The sequence below is a fragment of the Diplodia corticola genome (assembly GCF_001883845.1).
Source record: "Diplodia corticola strain CBS 112549 chromosome Unknown scaffold79, whole genome shotgun sequence".
Classification (NCBI taxonomy): domain Eukaryota; kingdom Fungi; phylum Ascomycota; class Dothideomycetes; order Botryosphaeriales; family Botryosphaeriaceae; genus Diplodia; species Diplodia corticola.
The window spans coordinates 28,798-53,616 of NW_017971558.1; the positions used below are offsets into that span (position 1 = coordinate 28,798).

Below are 24,819 nucleotides of genomic sequence, written 5' to 3' on the forward strand. Positions count from 1 at the left end.
TCAACGCGTTCCTCTCCGCCGCCCCCCGGCCCATATGACACGACACCACGGCCGCGGGCTGCGCTCAATCAGCGCCCGGCGTCGCGCTGCACGCTGCCACACGCCCGCGAACCCCAGATCTAACGGGGCGCGTCTGCCCAATCTCGCAGCCGGCACGGCCTGAGAGCAGCCCTGTCCGCGGCACGCCAGCGCTGCGAGCGGTAAGGCTCCTCAGCCCAGCAGCCTGCGCCGCCACGCCTTCCCTGCACCTCCCCTGCGCGCCTCTGCCCAGGTTTCCACCGTTCGCGGAGCAGCATAGCGCGCAGCACGCTGGCACCACCACCGCGCATCGCCTTGGCGCCCTCTCGTCCCTGCCGCTGTGGCAGCCCAATCGATTTCTGTTTGCCTTCGCTCGCCGCCGCTGCCCTCGCCCAAGGGCGTGTCACATGCGGCTCGACGAGTTTCAGCGCCGTCTCCGCAACGCTTGCGAGACCTCAATCCGGCCGCCCGTGATTCGCGCGGCAGGGTTGCTGCGTTGACGAAAACGTGTGCTTGCAGATCGATGCGGTGAAAGCATCACCAGGCCCGCCAGTGCACCGTCCGCTCTCCATTTGAACGGCTAGGCCGCGCCCTTGCTTGGCCCTCTCTTCACGCTGAACATTCAACCCGTCTGATGTCACATCCGCGCCGCCGTCTCCTGAGCACGACGTCCGTCGCGGCTGAGCCGTCCGCCAGGCGCGTTCCTTCATTTCCTGCCCGACTCCGCGCCGCCGCCGCACATCGTGGGGTTGCGGCAGATGTGCGTAGCCTAGGCATTAAGCTGTATAGTTAGTGCATGTGTCGTGTCTGCATAATGGCGCGGGCAGGCGGTGACGGCCGGTGGGCCTCCAGCAATGGCAAGGCGAGGATCCGCACGCTGGTGGATAAGAATCACCTGCTCCGCTCCGCCGCCGCCGCTTGCCTGCAGAGAATTTTCGCTCAACGCCTTGGGCTTCTTACCGCCTTTTACGGCAAACAAGCTTTATTCGTGAGCCATTAAAGAACATGTCCGGACGCAGATGGTTGGATTTATCATGACATTTCTTCGTGAGTGGTCGAAGAAGATGTCCTGGCATAAGTGTTTCAGTTTAACACTTGGCAGTTGAAGAAGACGCCCGAACGCAAATGTGGACTCAAACAGCCTCTCTCCGTGGGTAGCTAAATGAAATGTCCGGACGTAGACGCGCGTGTTGAAGCCGTACAATCGCATCCGGATTTGAGATTCCACTACCCACGTGAGATAGATGTATGTACATACGCTGCGGGCTGTTCTGGCGGTTTCTCTGGCAGCGGATGCCCCACTCGCGCCGTGAGAATTTGCACCCGACGGGAGGCTAGATACGGCATCACGGATTATCCCCTCCATTTCCTCGCGTAATCCTTACGAGTGAAGACCGAGAGCAGCCATCCAAGCTAAGCCCGACGCCCGATGGAAGCATGTCAGAAGGTTGGCTCGTGCCAAGCAAGCGCGTTCGGACAAGATGCATCATTTCCGTGGCATGAAACATCTGCATTGTAGATAGAGCAGCAGCCGAGCCTTCGAAATGATGCACATCTCGCTCCGCCTCGCCAAAGCCTCCGCATGAGAATGCGCGCCGTTGGCTGCCCACAGACGAGATGAGATCGGTGACGCATTCGATGCCGGCCCGCCGGCTAGGATAAGGGCATAAGAGAGTATGTGCTCAGGACAGAAGGTGGTCGCTCTGGGTCCGTGGCTGAAATGGCGCCGAACGCGCGACCACCAACGCGTGAGCAGCAGCCGTTCAACCCTAAGTCCGGTCATATGCAATGCAAAGCTCAGACTTTTCATCAAACCTGGCATCGCCGGGCCGCCACTGGGCTAAAGCCTCGGATAGACGGAGCCACACGGCTTTTTGCAGCGTCACTCTGACTCCGCTGTGCATCCTGCCTGCCTTGCCCTCGGCGCGTCAAACAGAAATTTCTGCCAATACTGGGCGCATGTCTCAACCGCCATGCTTATTATTGAAACGCAAGATAACACGCCATTTTACTGCGCCAATCGCTGCACTCTAGCTACACCACACCTCGTTTCTAGAAAAGCTAGTTCTCCGCAGATCATCCTCGACTACCAAGAGCGATGATCTCTCCACATCAACCACGACGATCCCGCCCGTCACGCAACCGTGGCCCAGCCACACCGCTGGGCGCCTCGGCGCCGGCACCCACTAGCCTCGCCTCCTATCAAAATCCAGTATAACCACTGTCTGCGACTGCTCTCAGCCGCACCAAGTAAGGATTCAAGGCGAGACGTCGTAACACATGAGACGCGTGGTGAAGCAAGCAATGCCGACTTCACGCAGAGGCGGAGACATTTCCTCCCCTTCCTGGTCTGCAGTACCCACAGTAGAGAGGGCAGGCAGGCGCACACTGACAGTATATGTCTGGACCTGCATAGGCGAAGGAATGACTATACTAGGGACGGGTACACAAGGCTTTAGATCGTCACTTCAGCAAGCCTCATCCGTGCTCTCCACGCTAGCAGCGCTTCCTTGCGGCAAAATGCAGACCAATAAGATACGAGGTCGGTTTCCTGGGTGACACAACAGTGAGGGTGACTTGTTAGAGCGTGTATCTGTAAGTGAACTGCACAAAATGTCCATGAACAAAGGCATCATCCGGACAAGAGCTTCGACCACCTCGGTCTTGTTGCAATACCACGCAAGCCGGACTCGTTCATAGCCGTTGCACCATGACGCAATAGATGGCTTGGGTGTCGGATGCATCGAGGACGTGACACAGCTGTATGCGAACGTCCACGGCGACACGGAAACACGGCTGGCCCGTCAGAGTTCCGGTTCATAGGATGCCACGGATGCCTTCACAGGTGTCCCAGCATATCCGTTTAAGCCCTTGCGACGGCTGCTCTCGACGAAGCTGCGTCCCGCCCATGTCGAAGTTATAAACCGGATGGAGGGTCATGGGCTGCGCCCGATGGCTGCATTCTCGTCTGCGTTGGGACAAGCGTCCGGTTGGGGAAAGGTTTGTCGCCGACGAAGTGCCGTCACACGTGGTATGGAGTCATTCTGCAAGGCATAGAGGCTTTCCGGAACAACGAACAAGAGGTACTGCCATCTGGCTGATATTGTGATGATGTCGTGCTGCATCGGCGCCGGACGAGGGTGAGGGGTGAAGACTTGACGTCGCATTAGAATCGCGGCTCGCTTACTAGCGCGGTCAATGACCGAGACCCTCGGAGGAAAAAACGCCGATGGTCAAGGAAATTTTTGGAACGTCGTTCCCGCGCTCGAACTTGCGAAGTCTGCGCGCCGCCGGAACATTCGTACGCCGTGTCCCTGGGTCCCTAACGAATCCAACGCTTCACCAAGAAGCTCGCCTGCGGTCGACACACGGTGCGCCTTTCCTGTCACCTTTCTCGCGCCGTTGCGCGCCTCAAACGCCATGGATATCCATCGTTCGCGCTTCGTTCCTTACCCGGCGGCCGCTATCAACACCCTTGCCTTCTCCCACTCCGACTCAAAAGACACCGGTAAAGGCGCTGGTAACGTTAGGCTTGCGATCGGCCGTGCCAACGGCAATATCGAAGTTTGGAACCCCGGCAAGGACGCAGAATGGATCCATGAGATCACACTTAGCGGCGGCAAGGATCGCAGCGTCGAGGGGCTGGCATGGACACAAGAGCCGGATGAGGAGAGCGAGGGCTTCACCTCGGTCGGTCGCTTGCGCCTGTTCAGCATTGGCTACTCAAGCACCGTAACGGAGTGGGACCTGGTTACCGGGCTGCCTTTGCGCAACTCAAGTGGCAACCACAGTGAGATCTGGTGCCTTGCAGCACAGCCGCGGTGGAAGGCCGGACAGAAGGCTGTGAGGGAGGGAGAGTTCCGCGGGCAGAACCTGGTGGTTGGATGCGCTGACGGCTCGCTTGCCGTCCTGTCGACCGACGAGAACGACCTCAGATTCTCGCGCTTCCTCTCGCGACCGACGGCGAAGAAGGCGCGCGTCCTTAGCGTCACCTACCAGAGCCGCGACATCGTGGTCGCAGGTTTCGCCGATAGTGCGATCAGAATCTTTGATTCGAGGAACGGCCAACTCCTGCGGAAAATCACGCTCGGTGCGCCGTCCGTTGCAGGGCCAAGGGAGATCCTGGTTTGGGCTGTCAAATGCTTGCCCAATGGCGATATTGTTTCTGGGGATTGTTCTGGTGAGGTCCGGTTCTACGACGGCAAGAACTATTCGCTTCTGCAGAGAATTTCCTCACATAAGGAAGATGTATTGGCCCTTGCAGTCAGTAGGGATGGGAAGACCGTGTTCAGCGGTGGCATGGACCAACGTACCACCGTATACACCCTGTCTGGCAACGGTCCGGAAAAGAGATGGTTGGAGAGCGGTCACCGGAAATTCCACGAGCACGATCTGAAGACCATGGCAACATACGAGAGCAAAGGCCTGAGCATTTTGGTTTCTGGAGGTACGATATGCAAGGCCCGCTGTTCATCATCATGCTAATCAAGCGAACAGGCCTCGACACTCATCCCGTCCTTGTCCCGATCCGCTCCTTCAGCACAGAGCACTCCCGCAAACTGTCTGCCTTGCCTCAAAGTCCCCCAGTTACGAGCGCACCCCGTGCGCGTCTCCTTGTCAGCTGGTGGGATCGCGAGGTACGAATCTGGCGTGTCAAGAAACGTGACACCAGCGGTGAGCTGCCCAAACTAGTAGCCCGCTTGGCACTGAAGGGAGATGAAAACATAACTTCTGCGTCGATCTCGGAGGACGGCAGTATTCTGGCCATCTCGACTGTCGCGGAAATTAAGGTTTTCCACCTGTCGTTGCGCAAGGGCGAGACGGACAGGAGCCTCCGCGTGAGGAAACTCGACAGCCCCCCGCTGCCCCAGGAGGGCGGTGCGCGGTTGGTGCAACTGAGCCCAAACGGCAGGTGGCTGGCAATCATCACGCACGAAAACGAAATCTTCTTGGCCCGCCTGACGAACGACGAGGATGAGCCCAGTAGGTGGAGAATCGTCCCTCGCGTCGTGGAGCTCCAGCGGTTACACAGAAAACTCGAGTACCAAAATTCGCTCAACGGTTATTGGGGCAGCTACGACAGAATCATCACCCGCGTTGCACTATCCAACGAGGTGCTTGTCGTCAGCGACCTTGCAGGGTACCTTGACAGCTGGGTAGTCGAAGGAAACGAAGACATAACGGCACCTGAAGTAGACTTGCCTGAAAAGGACAAGGCCTCCAAAGATGCGTCGTCTGACGATGATGACGACGACGAAGACGAGGGTGCCAGCCGTCCAGTCATCTTCTTCGGCCAACACTGGGTACGCAATCCCGCTGGCCACCTCCTACCGAAACTCGAGTCCGCAGCGCTAGTGCTCTCTTTCCGTCCAACGAAGGATTCTGAGTCTCAGCCGAACGGCAACCCCGCGGTTCATCCGACGAGGCACAACCCACACCCTCGCTCGCACACGCTGCCAGGCGGCCAACATCAGCTGCTCGCGGTCACCGCTTATCACCAGGTCTACGAATTTGACGTCCTTGACGGGAAGATGACGGACTGGTCCAGGCGCAATCCTACCTCGGATTTCCCTGCAGAGTTCAGGGGCCAACGAGACCGGGCAATGGGTTGCTTGTGGGACATCAATGACACGCGACAGCGGTTGTGGTTGTACGGCAGCAACTGGTTGTTCATGTTCGACCTTGCAACCGATTTTTCGGACGGATCATCGGGCTCCGACGGTGCCACAAACGGCGGCGCGGAGTCCCCGCTGAAGAAGCGCAAGCGAGGTCCGGAGGACGCGCTGCTGCTCAGGAAGCACAGCGGCGCAGGCAGCAGGAAGCCGGCGCGGGAAATTGAGGGAGCGGGGCGGAAGTACCGCAAGATCATCGGGGCCGACGCGGCCTCCTGGGTCGACTTGCAGCAAGGGCAAGAGGCCTCCGACGACGACGACGACGAGGCTGACTCCGCAGAGGCCGTTCAATACGAGGGCTCGAGTGCTCTCGCGACCTTGCGGCGCGGCGTGTCTGAGGGCGGTGACCAGACGAATGACGAGGCAGACGAGAGTCAGTCTGCCTTGCAGCAGCAGCGCAAGAGCCACTGGCACACGTTCAAGTACCGACCGATTCTGGGGCTGGTCCCCATCAGCCACGATGGCGGTGAGGGCGCTGCAGCCAAGAGCGGGAAGGCGAAGTCGGCCGCAGCAGCCGCTCCGCTGGAAGTGGTGCTGGTGGAGAGGCCAACGTGGGATCTGGACTTGCCGCCGAAATTTGTCGGCGTGCACGAGAGATAGCCGCAACTGCCGGTCAGAGGGGGGTAGTCCTGCCGACGGGTAGCAATCAGGTGTGTCAGTGCAACGTGGACAGGCGGGGTGGATGACCTCAATGTCTCGGGTATGTGAAGACGGGCGATGTATCAAGGTGCGGCCACTGCAGATCTTGTCACGAGGCGCAAGTGCCTCAGATGGGAGACGTAGGTGTTTTGGATAAGATAAGCATTTTTAGACTAGGCGTAATTAGGGGTAAACCGAAAAATGGGATTGTAAGAGGTTGGGTCACAGCATGTGACAGAAGTCTTGAGCCTTGAGCCCCGCTGAGGACGCTCCAATCGCTGCGCAGGCAGTCGAATCCAATAGCTAGGTGCAGTAATGTAGGAAGAGCGTGAATAATGCCGACAAACGCGTCCAGCTATTGGATTCAACTCCCCACCAGAGTATGGTGCAGTCGGCTCGATGCCGACCAATTCGAAGCCACGTTCTGGAAGCTGTGTTTCTTGTACGGATTGCAGTACACACTATTAGCGAGCCAACGCTAAAGCACCCAATATTGCGGCTGGCTGGAACGCGGCTAGGTAAGCGACCTTTACCTGCCCGCGGAACAAGGCGGCACCTGCCGCGCGGCGCGCGGGTGTTGAGCAACAGCAATTCCACAACACGAAGCTGGAGAGCTGGCTTTGGCCAAGTGGTGGAGGGGATCAGACCAGCTGCTTGGTCACGCAATGACGCTGTCGTTCGTTGGTCCGCAGAGCGGGAGCCGGCCGCGTCAGCGTTGCGGGGGGCGGAAGAGGCTCTGAGGGCATCCCTGTGCGCAGCGAAGAGAGCAAAAAAGAAGGAAAAATTAGAGGGATCTTCCGCTGGGATATGTGTCCGCGTGCACTCGGCCAAGTCCGTACCTGCTGCTTATTCAGAGCCGAATACGCAGAGCAGACCGACGTCGGCCGCGTCGTCGGTTTGAGCAGTCCCGGTGCGGGCGAGCAGATGAGGATGCGCGGGCTTGGCGGCGGCGGGAGCCTGGGGGCCAGGTGGCAGCGCAGGCTGGAGATCATGGTGGCTGACGTGCTTCGCCAGAGAGGCACTGCTGGGAGGAGCCATGGAAAGTGGAACGCTGCGCGCCAAGCCCCGTGCTGCGCAATCGTCCGTCGCAACAGGGCGAAAGTCGCCGGCGGGGCCCGCCAAGCCGAGCGGTCGCAATGCTTGGGCAGACTGGCTTTCGCTCGTCAGCCGCAAGCTTCACGAGCGTCGCGTCCGTACTGTGCAGAGGCAGCAGCACGCGTCAGAGGGAGCGTCAGTGGGCGTGCGAGTCGCGCTGTATTCATATTCGAGCGGGCCCGAGTCAGCGCGGCCGGGTTGGGGCGTGACGCGTCCGCGCCGGGCTGGTGGCTTGCGGATTGCGTGGTCCTGCCCTCCGCCCCAGAGGCCCCAGAGGCGAGGCCCCAACCCACGAATAGCCGCGGCGGCATTGGCGACGGGCGCTCCGCCGCGCCTCATGGCCGTCAGCAGCGTCCATGGAGCGCGACAGGGTCGACGTCGCCGGCTGCACGCTCTGCCGTCGCTCGCGAGGGACTGCGCGCGGCCGCAACCTGTCGCAGGCTGGCCGCGTTGCTGCCGCGGTTAGTCATCGCATCCGGGACGTCGCTTCCCACGCTCAGGCTTGGCACGCGCTGTGTAATTAAGGAGTCCGCACGACGCTGGGCTGGCAAAGAAGTGCACTCGGATCCAGAAGGGCTCTAACTAACATTCAATCATCCCCCGGCTGACGCGCGAGCAAAGTTCCCGTTGCGAACTAGTCCGCCGTCGACGGCGCTGATTGGCTGCGCAGCTCAAGCCCTACGGACGAGGACGCGCAAGCCGGACTGCGTACGCGCATCCCGCCCTTGAACACCTCATCGCTGCCGCACTGTTCCTTCCGCTCCTCCTCCACCAGGACCTATACTTTGCTCCCCCGTGCCCACCAACCTGCGCAGTCTGTTTCGACCTCTCCGTCGCCCTGTCTGCCTGGATCTGGATGAAGAGGGCCCTGCTTCCCAAGGCACTCACCACCAAACCCTCCCTCGCGCACTGACCCTGTGGCGGCATTTCTCGCCGAGGGCTGTGCAGCTGCTGCGGTCGCAACCTGCCGCAAGCCATTCATACCCGCCCACACCCCAACCTCACACCTACCGACACCAAACACCACCTCAGGACGGCCGCTCCCCTCCCTCCACCGCACACTTCGCAATGGTCGACTCGCACCACCCACGCCGGGGGGCCGCCTTGGACGAGCGGAAGGCAAAGGAGTTGACGGAGCGCTTCCGTCAGGTCCTCAGCACAAAGCGCATGAACGAACTGAGCGGCCGCTCGCGCTCAGCCTCGCCTGCACCCTTCAACGCAGCCCTCCCTCCGACCACGGCACCACCGCCCTCGTACAGCACATGCATCAAGAACATCCCTTTGCTGCCTCGCGAGCCTCGCGACGCCCGCTCGCTCCGTTTCAAGAACATGCTGAACTCGCTGTCCAACATGCCCGTTAAGTGGGAGAACCCCGGCCTTCTCGACGAGGCGCTGCGCTCGATACCGCTGGACCAGATCTACGGCGAAGCCGAGGAGGAGAGCCAGATCTTCCTGGCCGAGGCCCAGAGCCTCGGTGCGGGCAAGAAGCCCGCCTGGGGCTACCAGGACTGCGTCGTCCGCGCATTGCTCCGGTGGTTCAAGCGCTCCTTCTTTTCGTGGGTCAACAACCCGATCTGCAGGACCTGTGGCTCGCCCACCATCGCCGTCGGAATGGCCGCACCCCTCCCGGATGAGGCGGCACGAGGAGCTAACCAGGTGGAACTGTACCGCTGCTCGCTGGATCACTGCGGCTCCTACGAGAGATTTCCCCGCTACAACGACGCTTTCGTCCTTCTGCAGACCCGGAAAGGAAGATGTGGCGAGTGGGCAAACTGCTTCAGCATGCTTTGCAGGGCTGTGGGATCACGCGTGCGCTGGGTGTGGAACTCCGAGGACCACGTATGGACTGAAGTGTACTCCGTGCACCGGAAGAGATGGGTTCACGTGGATGCCTGCGAAGAGGCATGGGACAAGCCCCGGCTTTACACCGAAGGTATGTGGATATCGGCGCTTAGCTTTTGATGAGGCCGTCGCTAATTAATCTAAAGGCTGGGGTAAGAAGCTCGCTTATTGCATTGCCTTCTCTGCCGACGGAGCTATGGACGTTACCAGGAGATATGTCCGTTCCAGCCGCTACGCTCTGGAGCGTAAACGGGCATCCGAGTCCGAACTGCTTTACATCATGAACGAGCTCCGTGCCAACAGGAGAGACAAGAACTCGAAGCACGACAAGTTTCGTCTAGAGGGCGAGGACATGGCCGAGGACCGTGAGCTGCGGCGTTACGTCGCCCAGCAGATTGCCTACGAAATCTGCAAGATCAACCCCAAGGATATCCTCCGTGGAGGCCAGGCACCTCGGTCGCGTCCCGACCCTGACGCACAAAAGGCTGCCGAGGGTCGCTCCAGCGGCTCTACCGAATGGATTCGGGCAAGGGGTGAAGGCGGTGCACACAACCCTCAGAACCAGCCTCCCAGGAGATGAATACCCATCCGGAGCCGGGCTATTCAGCATCACCCATCCTAATCATCCGCGACATCTTCGTCATTCTCATTTCTCCGGTCTGCTCGGCGATCCATCTTACGTGGGTAGTGGAAATCTCAAGTCTGGATGCGATTGTACGGATTCAACACTCGCATCCACGTCTGGATATCTTCTGCAACCGCCTGTGAGGGCAAAAAGGTTGTTTGAACCTACCTCTACGTTGGGACATATGCTTCAACTGCCCGCGTAGAACGGATCGCCGGAGGCCAATTTGTTTCACCATGTCAGGCGGACCCTGACAGTTTTCTCAAACCTTCCACCTTTGGATTCAGATCCGCACACAGACGACAAGGTTCGTCGCTAGGGGTTTCATTTGTGTTTGGCGTTGTGAGCGAAAGTGCCGGTTTCATTCCCAGCAGCGCGGACGGTGTTCACGGCGAAAAAGGAAACGGTCGCATATACTCAGGCAAAGGGGTTCCAAATGTCAAAGGGGATTCTCGTGTTTTAATTGGGGCTTGTTTCTGCTGCATTTCCTTTTTTGCGCGCTTCTCGATTATTCCCAGTTTCTGTTGCCTGCGCTTCGGAGGTTTCTCATGTTTTGGAAAAATTTCACGGAACGACGGCATGTGGTCTTGACAGCGTGTCTGTTCTTGGTGTTTCTATTATTGCAGGAGGTGGAGGATTTTCGCCTGTGGGGATGCTTAGAGAGGGTTGGAATGGTTGCGCACATGCGCACGGCTGGGAGTTTCCCTTTCGATTGTTGTTCCCTGCGCCTTTCGGCGAGGGCTGGTCCATAGCAGCAGGAGGCCGAGCGGTAGAATGGGCAGAGGGCGAAGACGATGAAGAAATTCAAAGCCGATGAAGCAAGCACCTGAAACACATGCCATATGGTGATACGCCGGGAAGGTGAATCTGGGCTGCACGCAATTCCACTTGCCGCCTCATAGCAAATGCCGCAAGCGGCATCAGGCTCCGCCCCCTGCAGCGGGAGTGCGTAATCCGGCGCTGACCGCCTCCGGATGGAGCGTGGCGCGCTTCTAAATATAAGCAGACAGTTCAGGATGACGAGTCGCCAGGCCTTGGCCGGTCTTGGCTTCTTGCGCGCGACCCTATGGTGGTGCCTCCCTCGCCGACGCTGCACCGGCGTCGCTGATTGTGCGGAGGTCTGGACAAGCTGATGAACATCGCCGCGCCTCTCATGTTGATCCCGCTGACAATTCTTCGTTTTCGAAGACGCATGTGCTGAGCGACGTGCGGCCTGCGTCTTGACCGGCCGTCTCCTCGTCCGTTTCACTTGCACCGCGCGCACCGCGGGTTGCAAAAGAGTTGACGAGCCGCTGCCTGGAGATGGGCTTTTCTTCGCGGACATTTGAAGCACATGCGAGCCCTGAAGCCATATATCCACGTCCAGATATAGATCCACGCAGGTATCACTATCAGCTGCGAGAACACGGGTGAGCTCAATTCTATCGCAGTTGCAGCTGCTTGCTTTGCGCGCGACCCAAGCCGCTGCTGATCAGGTGCCTGCTGCCTATTAATCACCGCGTCGTCGCGTTACGCATCACCACTCTGCTGATCGCTGATTGTCGCTGATCGCGTGCTCGCTCGGGCTGGCGGCCGCGTCGTCATCATCAGCAATCGGACCCTCCATTTATCTCGCTCTCGCTCTCTCACCCTTATTGCTCCCTTTCGATGAATGCGACCCTAGCCTATCGCGCGCACACCGGAGCCTTTCGGCAGGTGCCCGACTTTGCTGACTTGGGCCCGTCCTAGGTCGACCCTCCGCTGCTTCGCTCGGCTGAACGGCACGCCTTACACGACTATATATCGGCCCAGCCGTGGAACCCGTGCGTAGGTCGGCGTTCTGCTCTCCCTTCGTATCTGGAAATCTTCTTTTTGTTTCCCGTGATGGTTCCGCGCCACTATACGCTACAGTTACGTACGCTATCTTGCCCTGCGCCAACGGCCGCGCGGTACCTAGGGATAGCAGGGCTCTCCACCCGGGTTAGCCGCAGGGTGGCCATCCCCGGAATGATCGACAAGGGAGCCACCGAAGCCGGAGCCAATAATTGAGGGTTGGGCGTTTTAGCGATTTACAACGGCGAGGAATTAAATTTTTTTCTAGACGGGCGATCCAGGACGATGGCTCTGCACGGCACCGTGGCACGCGTTGGTGTCAGCAGCGGGGTTGGGAGAGCCACGCGCCGCTGGGCAGTCGTCATATGGCGGAGAAAGGCAGGGACAGGTGCTGCTGGCGAGCTGAGGCGACGAGAAACCGGTGCAGCGGTGTTGCGCACGCTTGGGCGCGGCAAAAGAGCGTGCGCGGAGGGTGCTGCTCAGCCTTGTGGCTGGCGCTGCTACAGCTAGATTGAAAGCGGCAAGACGCCTGGGCGCTCCGGCAACCAGACGCCCCCGGCCAGCCTCTCCGCCATCCCATCCTGCATTTACGCGGGCCGGCACCCTGCACCGCCCCATTTGTTTGCTGTTGATGCTGCTGCTGCGCACCACACGCTACTCAGCTGCGCCCGCATCTGCCCTCCCTCACCGCACTGGGCGCCGTAAGCCGACTCAGTGTGCAATATAAGGCCCTCTGGCCCCCGCTACCGTGCAGCCCATTCCAACGTGTCCCGCCTTTTCGCTCCTCGCCTGTCGCTGCTCGACTCCCACCGGCCGGTGACGTTACCGCCCGTTCTCCCTCGCTTCGCCCCCCATCGTCCGCCGTTCGCTCGAGCAACCAGCTCCATCAACAAACACCGCACATCTCATTCAACTCACCGCAACCATGGGCAAAATCGGACGTATCGCGTGCGTTGCCACGCCTATGGCGCTGTCGCTGGCATCCTTCATCTGCCTGATTCTCGTTTTCCTGGGCAATTGGACCAAGAGTGACGGCAACCTGACCTCCATCTACTTCATGAAGGTGCGCATATCCGAAGCAGAGCTCCGAAATCCTTTGCATCAACTGACAGATTTTCAAGGCCGACATGTCCGAGTTCAGAAGCAACATATCCTCGTCCTCCTCTATAGATATACCCTTCACCGACGCAGACGACAAGTTTCTCGCTGCACTGACCACCACCGCCAACGACAACCTGAGCGACATCTACACCGTCGGCCTTTGGAACTACTGCAGCGGTGACAAGAACTCGACTGGCATCGACTACTGCAGCGGCCGTAAGGCTTCCTACTGGTTCAACCCCGTCGAGGTCTGGGGACTTAACAACACCGCTGCCGAGGACGCCATCCCCGACAAGCTGGAGAGTGGCCTCAAGATCTACAAGAAGATTGCCAGCTGGATGTTCGCTGCCTACACCATCGCTTTCTTCGCCACGCTCGCCACGCTCCTTCTCGGCGTCCTGGCCGTCTTCTCGCGCTGGGGCAGCTTCATCACCACCTTTGCCGCTTCGGTAAGTCTGCAACCGCCCCCCCTCCACCTTCACCACCTTCCCCGTGCTGACAGTAAACTCAAAAAGGTCGCAACCCTCTTCACCCTCGCCGCGTCCATCACCTCGAGCGCGCTCTACGGCACCCTCGTCGCCACGTTCAAGTCGGTCTTCGAGGAGTACAACATCGAGGCCTCGATGGGCGGCAAGATGATGGGCATCACCTGGCTGGCGACGGCCTTTTCCATCGCCGCGGGGCTCTTCTGGGTGCTGTCGACGTGCTGCTGCTCGGGCAAGAGCGACCGCAGCGGCCGCAAGAAGGTCACGGTCGAGAAGACGCCGTACACGTACGAGCGCGTGCACTCGCCCTTTGGCGGCGCCGGCGCCGGCGCCCAGCACCAGCAGCAGCCGCAGCAGTCGTACGGCAACGTGCCTCTGAGGGACATGCAGGGAAACAAGGCCCCGTCTGCGTACGAGCCGTTCAGGCACGATAGCCGTGTCTAAAGAGAAAAATGATGGGGAATGTTGGTGTGGAGGAGGAGGAGGGTTGATGCACGCTTTTTTTTTTTCCTTTTCTTCGTTTCCTTTTCGTCTTGTACAATCTTGCCGACTCGAGGATCGTTTTTGGGTTCCTTGATGATGACCACGACTATTGGCGTTTATTTGTGGGAGAAGGACTCTGTAATCATGGCTGTTTGAAAAAGGGAAACTCCGCGCGTATATGGGGAGGATGGCCCAAGCTAGATACCACCGGTGTGTTTGTGTCCTTCAGTAGTGTGTTGGGGACATGATGGTCGTAAATGGGAAAGATATCAGTGATACTTGGATCGTCACCTGTGCAACAATATGATGTGCAACGCGTGTTTTGAACCTCTAGGGCGATCAGCATTATTCCCGAGCCGGGGTTGTCCATCATCAAGACTCGTCTCGTATTCGGAGAGCGGGCTATAATCTGAGTCTGATATAAGGAGAAACGCCCGCGGCGTTCTCGACCAGCCTTGTCTCCCTGCTGCTCCACATAGTATTGCCTCCCTCCCCGCAGCCCCGATAATCGTTACCTGATCTCCGCCAGGGACCCGCAATTTACACAGCACCTCACCGGTCGAACGAGAGGTGCTCGTATTGTATTCTGGCGGCCGGCCCTCAACGGGGTGGCGGCACGGTGGACTGTACAAGAACTGGGTTTACAGAGTATTGCCTCCTACTCACGTGAGGAGTTGCACTCGATGTCTCGATGCATATATAGTATTCAAACTCGTATCTACGTCCGGACATTTGCTTCGACTGCCCACGGAAGAGAACTTGGAAAGTTTGCATTTGCGTCTAGGCATTTGCTTTCGCCTCCATCCGAAGTAGGCTCGAGAGACTTGTATGTACCATTCGTTTGGTGGCGGTCAGCTGCTGGTGCAGAGCGACAAGCAACCGGTAACCAGCTGCTTGATCAGGCATAGCGCGACTAGTTGCTAGTTCGCCTATCTCACCCCCGCTGTCCTTGCTTCCTTGCAAAGCATGGAAAGTGAGACAGCCTCTAAGCTTGCCTAAACCGTGCGCTTCAGTTGCCATGCGAAAGCCGTGTATTGGAGCTCTTTCGAATAAGACGGACAAGCGGGCCAAAGTAGCAGGTCTGCCACACAAAAAGATGTAAGATGTGAGATGATTAGGTATGGGAGCAAGCTTATCGATGGATTTGTTACGAGAGCATGGGGCAGGGCCAAAGTTGGCAAGGAATAGCAAGTGATGACGTTGTGCATGGTCCTCGGAAGTAGCATGATGCAGCATCAGCGGCTGTTCCTGTGCACTTGCCGAGCCGTTTGGTTCATATTTCCAGGTCCTCTCTGTCTTTTTCTTCGGTGATCGCCAAGTGCTCTGATGTAGTAGTTGTAGTCGTTTTTCCATAAAACGTGGGTGGACCGCACACCACCGTTCAAATCCTGACGGTGACGGCAACCAAACGATGCGCAAAATGGCATGTATGAATAGCAAGGTTGTCGCACAGATTGCTCTCCTGCCGCTGTTGCTGTCGGTCGCGATAAGGTACGCCTGGTGGCGTAAGTGGAAGTTGATCTTCTATTGGTCCTCATGCTGCCGTCCCTCACCCGCTCTTGCCGCTATTGCAACACCCATGGCATATAATGCTTCCTTCCCGTCAAGTCCCTGTTCCACCAGGCACGGACGATCTCTCGATGAATTTCGCGCCGCGTAGAACCATTGCGTCATCCATCGGTTTCTCTTACCTTTGTTTGAAAGATGGCTGTTTTTCGTTTTCTTTTCATCGCTTTCTTCAGCATACTCTTCTCTCAAAGCCGCAGTAGAAAAACCAGTACACTCGCACTCCATCTGCGCACTGCACGAGAATGCTAACATATGGTATGCAGTCCAGGGCGTCGCCGTTCCTAGCATCATCAATGCTACTTACGAGGACTTGCAAACTGGCATGGAAGCTGGTTCCTTCACTAGCGTTGATTTGGTAACGGTACTGCGTCAAAGGTCATCTGAATTGTATCAGGCGCTTTCCTGATAGTTGTACAAGCCTAAATCGCCCGCATCAATGAGGTCAACGATGTTCTGCATGCCGTCACGGAGCTCAACCCCGACGCACTCCAAATTGCTCACCAGCTAGACTCTGAAAGGCTCAACGGCACCACCCGCGGGTGAGTCGATCATAATGCTACTCATCTGCTTTTGACCTCTCCGTTAGCCCTCTGCTCAGTCCTTTGCATGGGATCCCTATCCTCATCGAGAATAACATCGCCACGAGAGACAAGATGAACAACACGGGTACGTGCTTTCTCCCGACAGTTTGGGGAAGCTTGCGTCCATCGACGCGCCTCAGCTGGCTCATATGCTCTCCTCGGCGCCAAAGTCCCCCACGACGCCACAGTGGCTGGAAAGTTGCGGAAAGCCGGCGCAGTCATCCTGGGAAAAACAAATCTCAACCAGTGGGCCAACTACCGATCGAACAACTCGACCAATGGCTGGTCCCGCGTACGGCGGCCAGGTCACCGCCGCGTACTACCCGAACCAAGACCCCAGCGGGAAGCTCGAGCGGAAGCGGTGTTGCATCTGATCTTGGTCTGGCACTGGCCTCGTTGGGGACAGAGGTGCGTATTTATCCCCCTCACTGCGGGCTCAGACAGGTCCACGCCTTCTGTGATTTGCTGTGCCCTTTTCGTTAACGACACACTTACCCTTCGAGACAACGGGGGTCGACCAGCTACTACTGTGTACAGATCTTGCTGACTTTGGCGTGTAAACGGGGAAACAACGTCCAGACCGACGGCGTTGCGGGGGGATTGGTGGTTGGATGGGGAGGGGGGCGTTGGAGAGGGGGGATGGTGGTGGCGGTGGTGACGGTGCAGGTGGTGGTGTTGCCGACGAGTGTCAGTACTGGGGTGCCGGCACTGGTGGGGGCGCCGGTGGCGACGGTGCCGATGGGGTTTTATGATGGCGCGGATGAGACGGTGGTGGGCGGAGGGCGTGTCGTGAGTGTTTTTCTTCTTTTTGTTCTTTTTTTTTTCTTCTCCTTCTTCGGCCTAGTTTCTTTTACGGTGCGATGCCGTTGCAACGGTGTGGGAGCTGACGAAGGGATCTGAGATTATAGGTTCGGGTTGTCGTTTCTCGGCAGGATGTGGGATAAGGCCAAGTTGATCGGATCGGCGTACGCGTTCGAGCAGGTGTCGATGGTAAGGGACAAGGGGCGGTGGTACATAAACCCAACGACCGAGATTGCGGATGTGATTGGAATGTGATGAGTGGGCGGGAAAAGAGCATAAGGTGCGGTGGTACAGCGGGTTACAAAGGGAAAGAGCCTACTCTACTCAGCTGGTAGGTACCCCAATTACAGCAAACTCAATTACAGTCTGCAGAAGACATGTAAGCCTCCGTTCTTTTTTCCTGTCTCTTTTATGCAAAGGCTCCGAGGCTGGTGCTGCGAGGATTTTGGGGTGAAAGTTGTGAACCGCCGAATCGAGACCAGGATGAGTGCTGATGTTTCTGCGCAGATGAGGATAATTGGATTCTTTATCTGGATGTAGATATACAGTTTAAATACTGATATATACGTCCGGAAATCTACTCCCACTGCCTATGTAGGTGGGCTCGATCTGCAGAGGGTTGTGTATGAGCCTGTTAAAGATGGGGGGTTGTGTTGTAGTGTTGCAGACACTTCTCGGTAAAGTATGCATGTCCTCCCCATAGCCACTTCCGGCTCTCCCACCCTTGCTGTGGCGTGCTTGTACGGTTTCGGGCCGGTTCATGGGGCCCAGGTTACGAGAGAGAGAGAACTTTCATATGGCATCTCCACCGTCTCGAAACCGCATTTGATGACGCTACCTACCCAGCTGACCGCATCGCAAAAATGCCGAAGCAGCCGCTCAACCGCGGGAGCGCGGCACGCAAGTAACACCACCGGATCCACACATCCGCGCGCGTTGAAACCAGAAATCTGCCTGCACCCGTTGAGACACAGACGCGCACCGACGTGGTATGGCCCGGAAAACGGAAGGGAGGGGGCTGTAAGCCGTAAGAATCTGTGTTAGGAAACGTTGACAACTTCATTCCCAATCCTGGTGGTGGTGGTGTCGTGAGTTGTGGAACCCAGGGTTGTCACGGGGGGGTCGCAGCCCTGCAGCGCACATTGCGTGCCGCGAACACGCGTCTGAAACCACGCTGCTCTCAACGCCTCGAAAAAAAAAAGGAAAAAAAAAACAAACAAGAAAAAGGTCCCGTCATATCATCCAAGACCGTTGTCTCAGGCGTGATGGTTCACCAGTGGAACATACGCCTCTGCTGATCGGCACGGCCGGGCGTTTTCACGTTCTGGGGCTAAAGGCCCATGAAACGAGCCACACCGGAAAAGAGGCCGTCATCCAGAGCGGCAGGAAGAGACCGCGTCTGTAACAGGTCACACGAGAAATCACTCGTTGCGCAGACACAACGGTCCCAATGGACAAGAGCTCCAGCATCCCCAGAAGCATGTAAGCAACTGGGCAGGGACAAGAGTTTGGCCTAGCAGCTTACATCCATTGAACCTGGTCTAACTGTAATAACAACATGCTCTGAGTGTTACTCCGCGTGACATAACGACCGTCAAGAAAATTCGAAAATCATTAGTGTATTGACTGTGATAGGAAACAACAACGTACGCAAACGCAAACCTCCACGCCCGAACCCCAACTACCCAGACCGGCTGACGACAAGCTTCAATCCACCAGCCAGCGCGCCTCCGGCTCGAGTCATGATCTGTCCATAGCAAAGGGGGGAATAGCAAAATTGAGGGACGAATACGGGAGAAGGCTAGCAGTTGCAGCCCGCCGCGCCCTGGCCGCTGGTTGCCTCGGGCCGCAGATCGACGCCAGGACGCGGGCCGGACCTGATGCTGCGGGGGCCGGCCTGGTCGAGCGGCAGCTTCTTCGCGATGGCGGTGAACAGCTCCCGCACGTTTTCGGCCGTCTTGGCCGACGTCTCGAAGAACAGCAGCCCGGCCTCCCTGGCGTACTGCTCCGCGTCGGCAGCGGGTATTGCGCGCTTGTCGGGGCTCTCCGTGACCAGATCGAGTTTGTTGCCGGCAAGAGCGATCACAATGTTCTCGTTGGCCTGGCGCTGTAGTTCCTTCACCCACGCCTTGGCTTTGTCTAGCGACGACTGCGGCAGGGAGCGTGTTAGTACTGGCCGCGGTGGCGGAAGGGGAGCTGCGGGACACTTACGGCCTGGGTGATGTCGTAGACGACGACGGCGCAGTTGGCGTTGCGGTAGTACATGGGGGCCAGGGACTTGTAGCGCTCCTGGCCTGCGGTATCCCATATCTCAAACTTGACGGTCGTGGTTTCGTCGAGACCGATGGTCTGGGTCAGGAAAGCGGCACCGATGGTGGACTCGCGGTAGTCGTCGAACTGGTCCTGCGGCGGGGGTCAGCTCCAGCCGTGCGGGCACGCAGGGCTCGAGGGGGCGCACCTTGACGAAGCGCAGCACGAGCGAACTCTGCGCAGCGTATCAGTATTGCGGGCGTGACCGCCAGTCGAGGGGCGGGGCAAACCTTTCCGACGGCGGACTCTCCTGCGAACGGTCAGCACTCGGTCGGCGGCTGCAGCGTCTGCGGCACTTCGGCACACTTACCCAGCAGCACCAGCTTGAACTGTGCGAACCTCGAGCCGCCGGGACGGCCGCCTGGCTGGACTCTCGCGGACATGGCGGTGGCGCGGCGGAGCGGTGGGGGATGGCGGGGGAGCGGCGGGTGCGGGTCGGGTGCGAGCGGCGCGGCGTCGATGCGGCGGATGGGTTGAGGTCGTGGAGGTGGGTGGATGGGTGGTGTAGATCTGAGGTGTCGACGTTGGGTGCTGGTGGTGGAGCTTGTCCGGGCAGCCAACGCTGGATGGCTTGGCAAGGGTGTGGCTTGCGCGCGCTCCGTTCGGCATCGTCATGCCCTGCCCTGCGCCCCCGTGCCTGCCACGCCGCGCAAGCGCAACTGCCACATGTGCATCAAACACCAGCAATTCTAATCTCTCCTCTCCTGCCCCCCGCGCCCCTCCGCACCATCACCAGTCCTCCCTGCTATAGTCGCCCACCTATCGTCCGCCTCTCGCCCCGCCGTCCCCGCATAGGAGCGACCAGAGCTCCACCGGCCGACCATGGCTGCCATCCTTCCGTTCCGGGACATTAATGTCCACGCCTCGTCTTCGTACTACGCCTTTTCCTCGCCCTCGTCGCCCTCGGCCCCCACCCTCGTTGTCGACCGGCCCTCCGGAGACTTGCGCCTTAACGATGGCAAGCTCCTCGGCGGCCAGCGCGTTTCCAGCATTGCTGGCGTGCTGGGCATGATTAAGCTGCGCCTAGGTACGTCGAGGACCACAAGGCGTTGCAGCAGCAGGGCGGCTACACATAAGGGCTCTGGGCTGTCTGGCAGCCTCCTGCTCGTGGGTGGAGCGCTGTGGCTTCTGACCGGACACGCCCTATCCGTGTGCGAGCTGCCCTGTGTCTGCAATGCCTTGCGGGAGGAAGCGCGTCGTAGCTTGCACCATACTCCCAAACACCATATTTGAAGCCCTTCACTCGCTGACACACCGTGTACAGACAAATACATTATCGTCATCACGAAGGCGCAACCTGTCGGGAGGCTCAAGGGCCACATGGTGTACAAGGTTGCGGCTACCGAATTCCTGCCTCTGCGCGAGCGCCCTCTGCATGATCCGGACGAGGATACCTACCTTTTCTACCTGAAGACATTGCTCAAGCAGGGGCCGATGTACTTCTCCTACTCCATCGACATCACCAACAGCTTCCAGCGCCAGGCCCAGAGCGACTTCACCCAGCCGCTGTGGAAGCGCGCTGACGATCGCTTTTTCTGGAATCGCTTCATCCAGTCGGATCTGATTGACTTTCGCAACGGTGCTTCCGGCTCATCCGGCTTCCGCATTGCGAGCGGCCTGCAGAGGGATGTCGACCCCTATATCTTGCCCGTCATGTTCGGCATGATGGAGATTAAGAACACGTCGATTAAGGGCAACCCCCTGACGTTCGTCCTTATTACCCGGCGATCGAGACACCGGGCCGGAACCCGCTATTTCTCTCGTGGAGTCGACGAGAATGGCAACGTGTCCAACTTCAACGAGACGGAGCAAGTGGTCATACTCAATGACAACGCGTCGAACGGTCCTGGAGGATTCGCCGCAGGCTCAAACTTGCAGTCGAGCGGGGGACCAGAGACGCAGGTACTGTCATACGTGCAGACAAGAGGAAGCGTGCCGCTGTATTGGGCCGAGATTAACGAGCTCAAATATACCCCTAAGTTGCAGATCCGCGGGGTGCAAAGCGCTGTGTCAGCCGCCAAGCGCCACTTCAACGAGCAGATTCGTCTGTATGGTGACAACTACCTCGTCAATCTCGTCAACCAAAAGGGTCGCGAAAGGGCTGTCAAGGAGGCCTACGAGAAGATGGTTCAACTCCTGGTTTCTTCGCCTACCGAGGGTACCGAGTCGGACCAGGTCACTGAAGAGAAATTCACCGTGATCGAGCCCGAGGGCGAGAAGCAGCGGTACGATCGCATCCACTACACGTACTTCGACTTCCATAGTGAAACGAAGGGACTTCGGTGGCACCGTGCTGCACTGCTGCTTCAGCAGCTCGAGGGACCGATCAGAGAGAACGGCTACTTCAGAGGCGTCAACATGCCTGGTGACCCGAATGGCAAGATGGAGATCCGTAGTCGGCAGACATGTGTTGTGCGGACGAACTGTATGGACTGTTTGGATCGCACCAATGTCGTTCAGAGCATGCTGGGACGCTTCATCCTCAGCCGCATGCTCATCGACTTGGGTATTCTCCGTGAGGGCGAGAATGCGCAAGACGATGTCGCGTTTGAGGATCTCTTCCGCAACATCTGGGCCGACAATGCCGACGTCGTCTCCAAGTCATACTCAGGCACTGGAGCTCTGAAGACGGACTTCACCCGAACCGGACAGCGAACGAAGGCTGGTATGGTGCAGGATCTCAGCAACTCCATCACTCGTTACGTGAAGAACAACTTCCTCGATGGTCCGCGGCAAGATGCTTTTGACCTGTTCCTGGGCACATATCTTCCTTCTACTTCCAACATTGGGAACAGTCTGCTGTTCGTTGACCGTAGACCACTTGCCATCCAGTCGATCCCTTACATCCTTGCTGGATGTGTCTTCTTCATTTTCATTTCTGCTTTTACGAGAAGGTCCCCTGACGCTTACGTCTGGCCTCTGCGCATCCTTGTACTTCTTTTCTTCGCTGTGACCATCCTTTGCTTCCGCTTCATCCAGAGCCACGGCACACTCTACGTAAGTTCAACGCCAGCCACCAATGAGTATTCATACTGACAACACACAGGTCAACTGGCCGAAGCTGAACACGCCTCCGTGGGCTGTCGAGGGCTATCAGGATGCGATGTCGGATGTGCAGAAGGATCCACTTTTGGGACCATTGGTGGCGAGGCACGAGAGGGGCAAGAGCGATGCGAGACTTCTTTATCTAGAAGAGGGTAACAAGAAGAGGATAGAATAGTGGGCTTTACTGGATCTGCAGGCACCACTGGCGTTTGAAGGTATCGCGACCTTGGGGACATGGGTTGAGAGGATCGGTTCCTAGAGAGCTGAGAGCTTTGCTTGGGATACCATATATTACAAAAGGCATTTCTTCAGCTGTATTCTACTCTATTTTCATTAGGCAGGCAAACCAATTTCCGGGATGGACCAGCGCATTGTCTTTGTTCTTTGTCGCGTGTGTTGGCGAGAGGGCATGGGTGCCTCAGGCAAGATGACGTTCTGCGCGGTGTGCGGGCTTGGCCGTCTCGCCGGCGGCGGAAGCTCGCCGCCTCGGGAAAATCGAGTTCCATCATCCGCAGCTCCAAACCAACACGCTCGCGCTCTCCATCCCCTCGCTCCTCTCCGCCTCAGCAGCCCGCCATGCTGCGCATCTCTGTCGCAAGAACGAGGCACCTCGCCGCCGGCGCCGTCGCCCCGAGGGTCGGTTCCCAATGGCTTCACGCGCACCGGCCCGCTCAGATGGCCTTCGGCCAGGTACGCACGCGCATGCACGCTTCCATTAGCCCGCCATTGATGGCTGACCATCCAATGCAATGACAGCGCTACTTTGCCGATGTCAGGAAGACCGATGAGACCGTTCTGCCCGGCTCGCAAAGCGCAAGGGCTGCCGATGACATCCCTCCTCCGCCGACCACCTCTCCCGTAAACCCTACACCTTCCGGTACCGTTCCTCCGTCCGAGGTCCCTCTGACGCCTCCTACACCTGGCCAGGTCCACGCGCAGTCGCCGCCTTCGGGATCGGCCCCCGGTGCTGGCACTGGCGTGCCCCTTGGCACCGGCAGCGCTTCCGTCGGTCCTACCGCCGGCTCTCCCGCTCCGCCGCCCAAGAAGAAGAAGAAGGGTAGCTTCCGTCGCTTCCTGCTCACCTTGCTCACCCTGACCACCGTTGGATACGCTGGCGGTATCTACTACTCGCTCATCTCCGACAACTTCCACGACTTCTTCACCGAGTACGTGCCCTTCGGCGAGGATGCGGTTGGCTACTTCGAGGAGCGTGAGTTCCGCAAGCGCTTCCCTGGCGGCGCTGTTCCGTCCAGGCTGCACCAGCAGATCCGTGGCGAGAACAAGGTCACCATTCCCAGCAAGAGCGGTCTCTCCTGGAAGGTTTCCGACGAGAAGGAGGATTCCAAGAGCGGCGCCGACTTGTCCAAGTCTGGCAGGCATACTAGTGCAGTTGAGGATAACAAGGCTGCCGTTTCCAAGGAAAAGAAGCCTGCTCCCAAGTCCGCGGCTCCGGCGAAGTCTGCTCCCGCTGCCACTGTTGCCCCGATCGACAAGCTCAGCCTTGACGGAGCTACGGAGCCCGTTGTCCAGGATGTTGTCAAGATCATCAACGATATCATCACTGTGGTCAACGCCGATAACGCGGGCTCGAAGTACGACTCTACCATTTCCAAGGCCAAGGGCGAGCTCACCAAGGTCATCAACGACATCCAGACCATGAAGGCTATTGCCGAGAAGCAGAGCGAGGAGAAGATCAGAAATCTGCATACCGAGTTTGATGCTGGTGCGAAGGAGCTCGTCAGCCGGATTGAGGCCGAGATTCAGGGCCAGGAAGCCCGCTGGAAGGACGAGTTCGAAGCTGAGCGTGAGAAGCTTGCTCAGACCTACCAGAGCAAGCTGAGAGCTGAGTTGGAGGCTTCCCAAAAGGTCTACGACCAGAAGCTGAAGAACGAGCTCCTCGAGCAGGCCATCGCGCTCAACCGTCAATTTGCCAACTCGGTCCACGACCGCGTGGAGCAGGAGCGCCAGGGTCGTCTTGCCAAGCTCAACGAGCTCTCCGACGCCGTTGCCGAGCTTGAGAAGCTGACAGCCGAGTGGAACTCTGTCATCGACTCCAACCTCCGCACTCAGCACATGCTCGTCGCCGTCGAGGCCGCCCGCAACGCCGTCGAAAAGGCCGACCAGCCGCGCCCCTTTGTCGAGGAGCTCGCCGCCCTCAAGGAGGTCGCCGCCGAGGACCCCGTGGTCAACGCGGCCATCGCCTCCATCACCCCCGCGGCCTACCAGAAGGGCGTCCCCACGCCCTCGCAGCTCATCGACCGCTTCCGCCGCGTCGCCTCCGAAGTCCGCAAGGCGGCGCTGCTGCCCGAGGACGCCGGCGTCGCTTCCCACGCCGCCAGCCTGGTGCTGAGCAAGGTCATGTTCAAGAAGGGCGGCGACGGCCAGGGCCTGCCCGTCGGCAACGACGTCGAGTCCGTGCTCACCCGCACCGAGATGCTGCTCGAGGAGGGCAACATCGACGGCGCGGCTCGTGAGATGAACGGTCTCAGCGGCTGGGCTAAGGTCCTGGCGAGGGACTGGCTGGGCGATGCTAGGAGGGTGCTGGAGGTCAGGCAAGCGCTTGATGTGAGTTTTATCATCCCCTCCCCCCCACCATTGCCTCCTTCCTTGTATATGATGACCGTCGAGTTCATAACGGCTAACGTGATTATCTCAGGTCCTTTCCACGGAGGCGAGACTACAGAGCCTGCTTGTAGAGTAAAACAACAGACAAAAAGTATTAGAGCGTCGAGTAGTAGCAG

General features: G+C 58.5%; 6 protein-coding genes across 6 annotated transcripts; 5 read left to right on the top strand and 1 right to left on the bottom strand.

Annotated features, from left to right (window-relative positions):
- Positions 1 to 3,438: 3,438 nt before the first annotated feature.
- Positions 3,439 to 6,290, top strand: BKCO1_790007 (small nucleolar ribonucleoprotein complex; the record flags this gene model as incomplete). The annotated part of the gene is made up of 2 exons (XM_020279141.1): positions 3,439 to 4,465; positions 4,516 to 6,290. The coding sequence occupies 2 exons, from the start codon at positions 3,439 to 3,441 to the stop codon at positions 6,288 to 6,290; spliced, it is 2,802 nt and encodes a 933-aa protein (XP_020125750.1).
- Positions 6,291 to 8,492: 2,202 nt separating this feature from the next.
- Positions 8,493 to 9,846, top strand: BKCO1_790008 (protein png1; the record flags this gene model as incomplete). Its single annotated transcript, XM_020279142.1, has 2 exons — positions 8,493 to 9,357; positions 9,413 to 9,846. The coding sequence occupies 2 exons, from the start codon at positions 8,493 to 8,495 to the stop codon at positions 9,844 to 9,846; spliced, it is 1,299 nt and encodes a 432-aa protein (XP_020125756.1).
- A 2,782-nt stretch (positions 9,847 to 12,628) lies between these two features.
- Positions 12,629 to 13,733, top strand: BKCO1_790009 (uncharacterized protein; the record flags this gene model as incomplete). Its single annotated transcript, XM_020279143.1, has 3 exons — positions 12,629 to 12,766; positions 12,825 to 13,253; positions 13,320 to 13,733. 3 exons carry the CDS (start codon positions 12,629 to 12,631, stop codon positions 13,731 to 13,733), a joined length of 981 nt encoding a protein of 326 aa, XP_020125757.1.
- A 4,791-nt stretch (positions 13,734 to 18,524) lies between these two features.
- On the bottom strand, positions 18,525 to 19,416 carry BKCO1_7900010 (gtp-binding protein ypt5; the record flags this gene model as incomplete). The annotated part of the gene is made up of 5 exons (XM_020279106.1): positions 18,525 to 18,872; positions 18,935 to 19,126; positions 19,182 to 19,208; positions 19,264 to 19,283; positions 19,344 to 19,416. 5 exons carry the CDS (start codon positions 19,414 to 19,416, stop codon positions 18,525 to 18,527), a joined length of 660 nt encoding a protein of 219 aa, XP_020125772.1.
- Positions 19,417 to 19,855: 439 nt separating this feature from the next.
- BKCO1_7900011 (phosphoinositide phosphatase) lies at positions 19,856 to 22,253 on the top strand (the record flags this gene model as incomplete). Its single annotated transcript, XM_020279107.1, has 3 exons — positions 19,856 to 20,060; positions 20,298 to 22,030; positions 22,080 to 22,253. 3 exons carry the CDS (start codon positions 19,856 to 19,858, stop codon positions 22,251 to 22,253), a joined length of 2,112 nt encoding a protein of 703 aa, XP_020125758.1.
- A 401-nt stretch (positions 22,254 to 22,654) lies between these two features.
- On the top strand, positions 22,655 to 24,779 carry BKCO1_7900012 (mitochondrion protein; the record flags this gene model as incomplete). The annotated part of the gene is made up of 3 exons (XM_020279108.1): positions 22,655 to 22,768; positions 22,835 to 24,643; positions 24,735 to 24,779. The coding sequence occupies 3 exons, from the start codon at positions 22,655 to 22,657 to the stop codon at positions 24,777 to 24,779; spliced, it is 1,968 nt and encodes a 655-aa protein (XP_020125743.1).
- Positions 24,780 to 24,819: the final 40 nt, after the last annotated feature.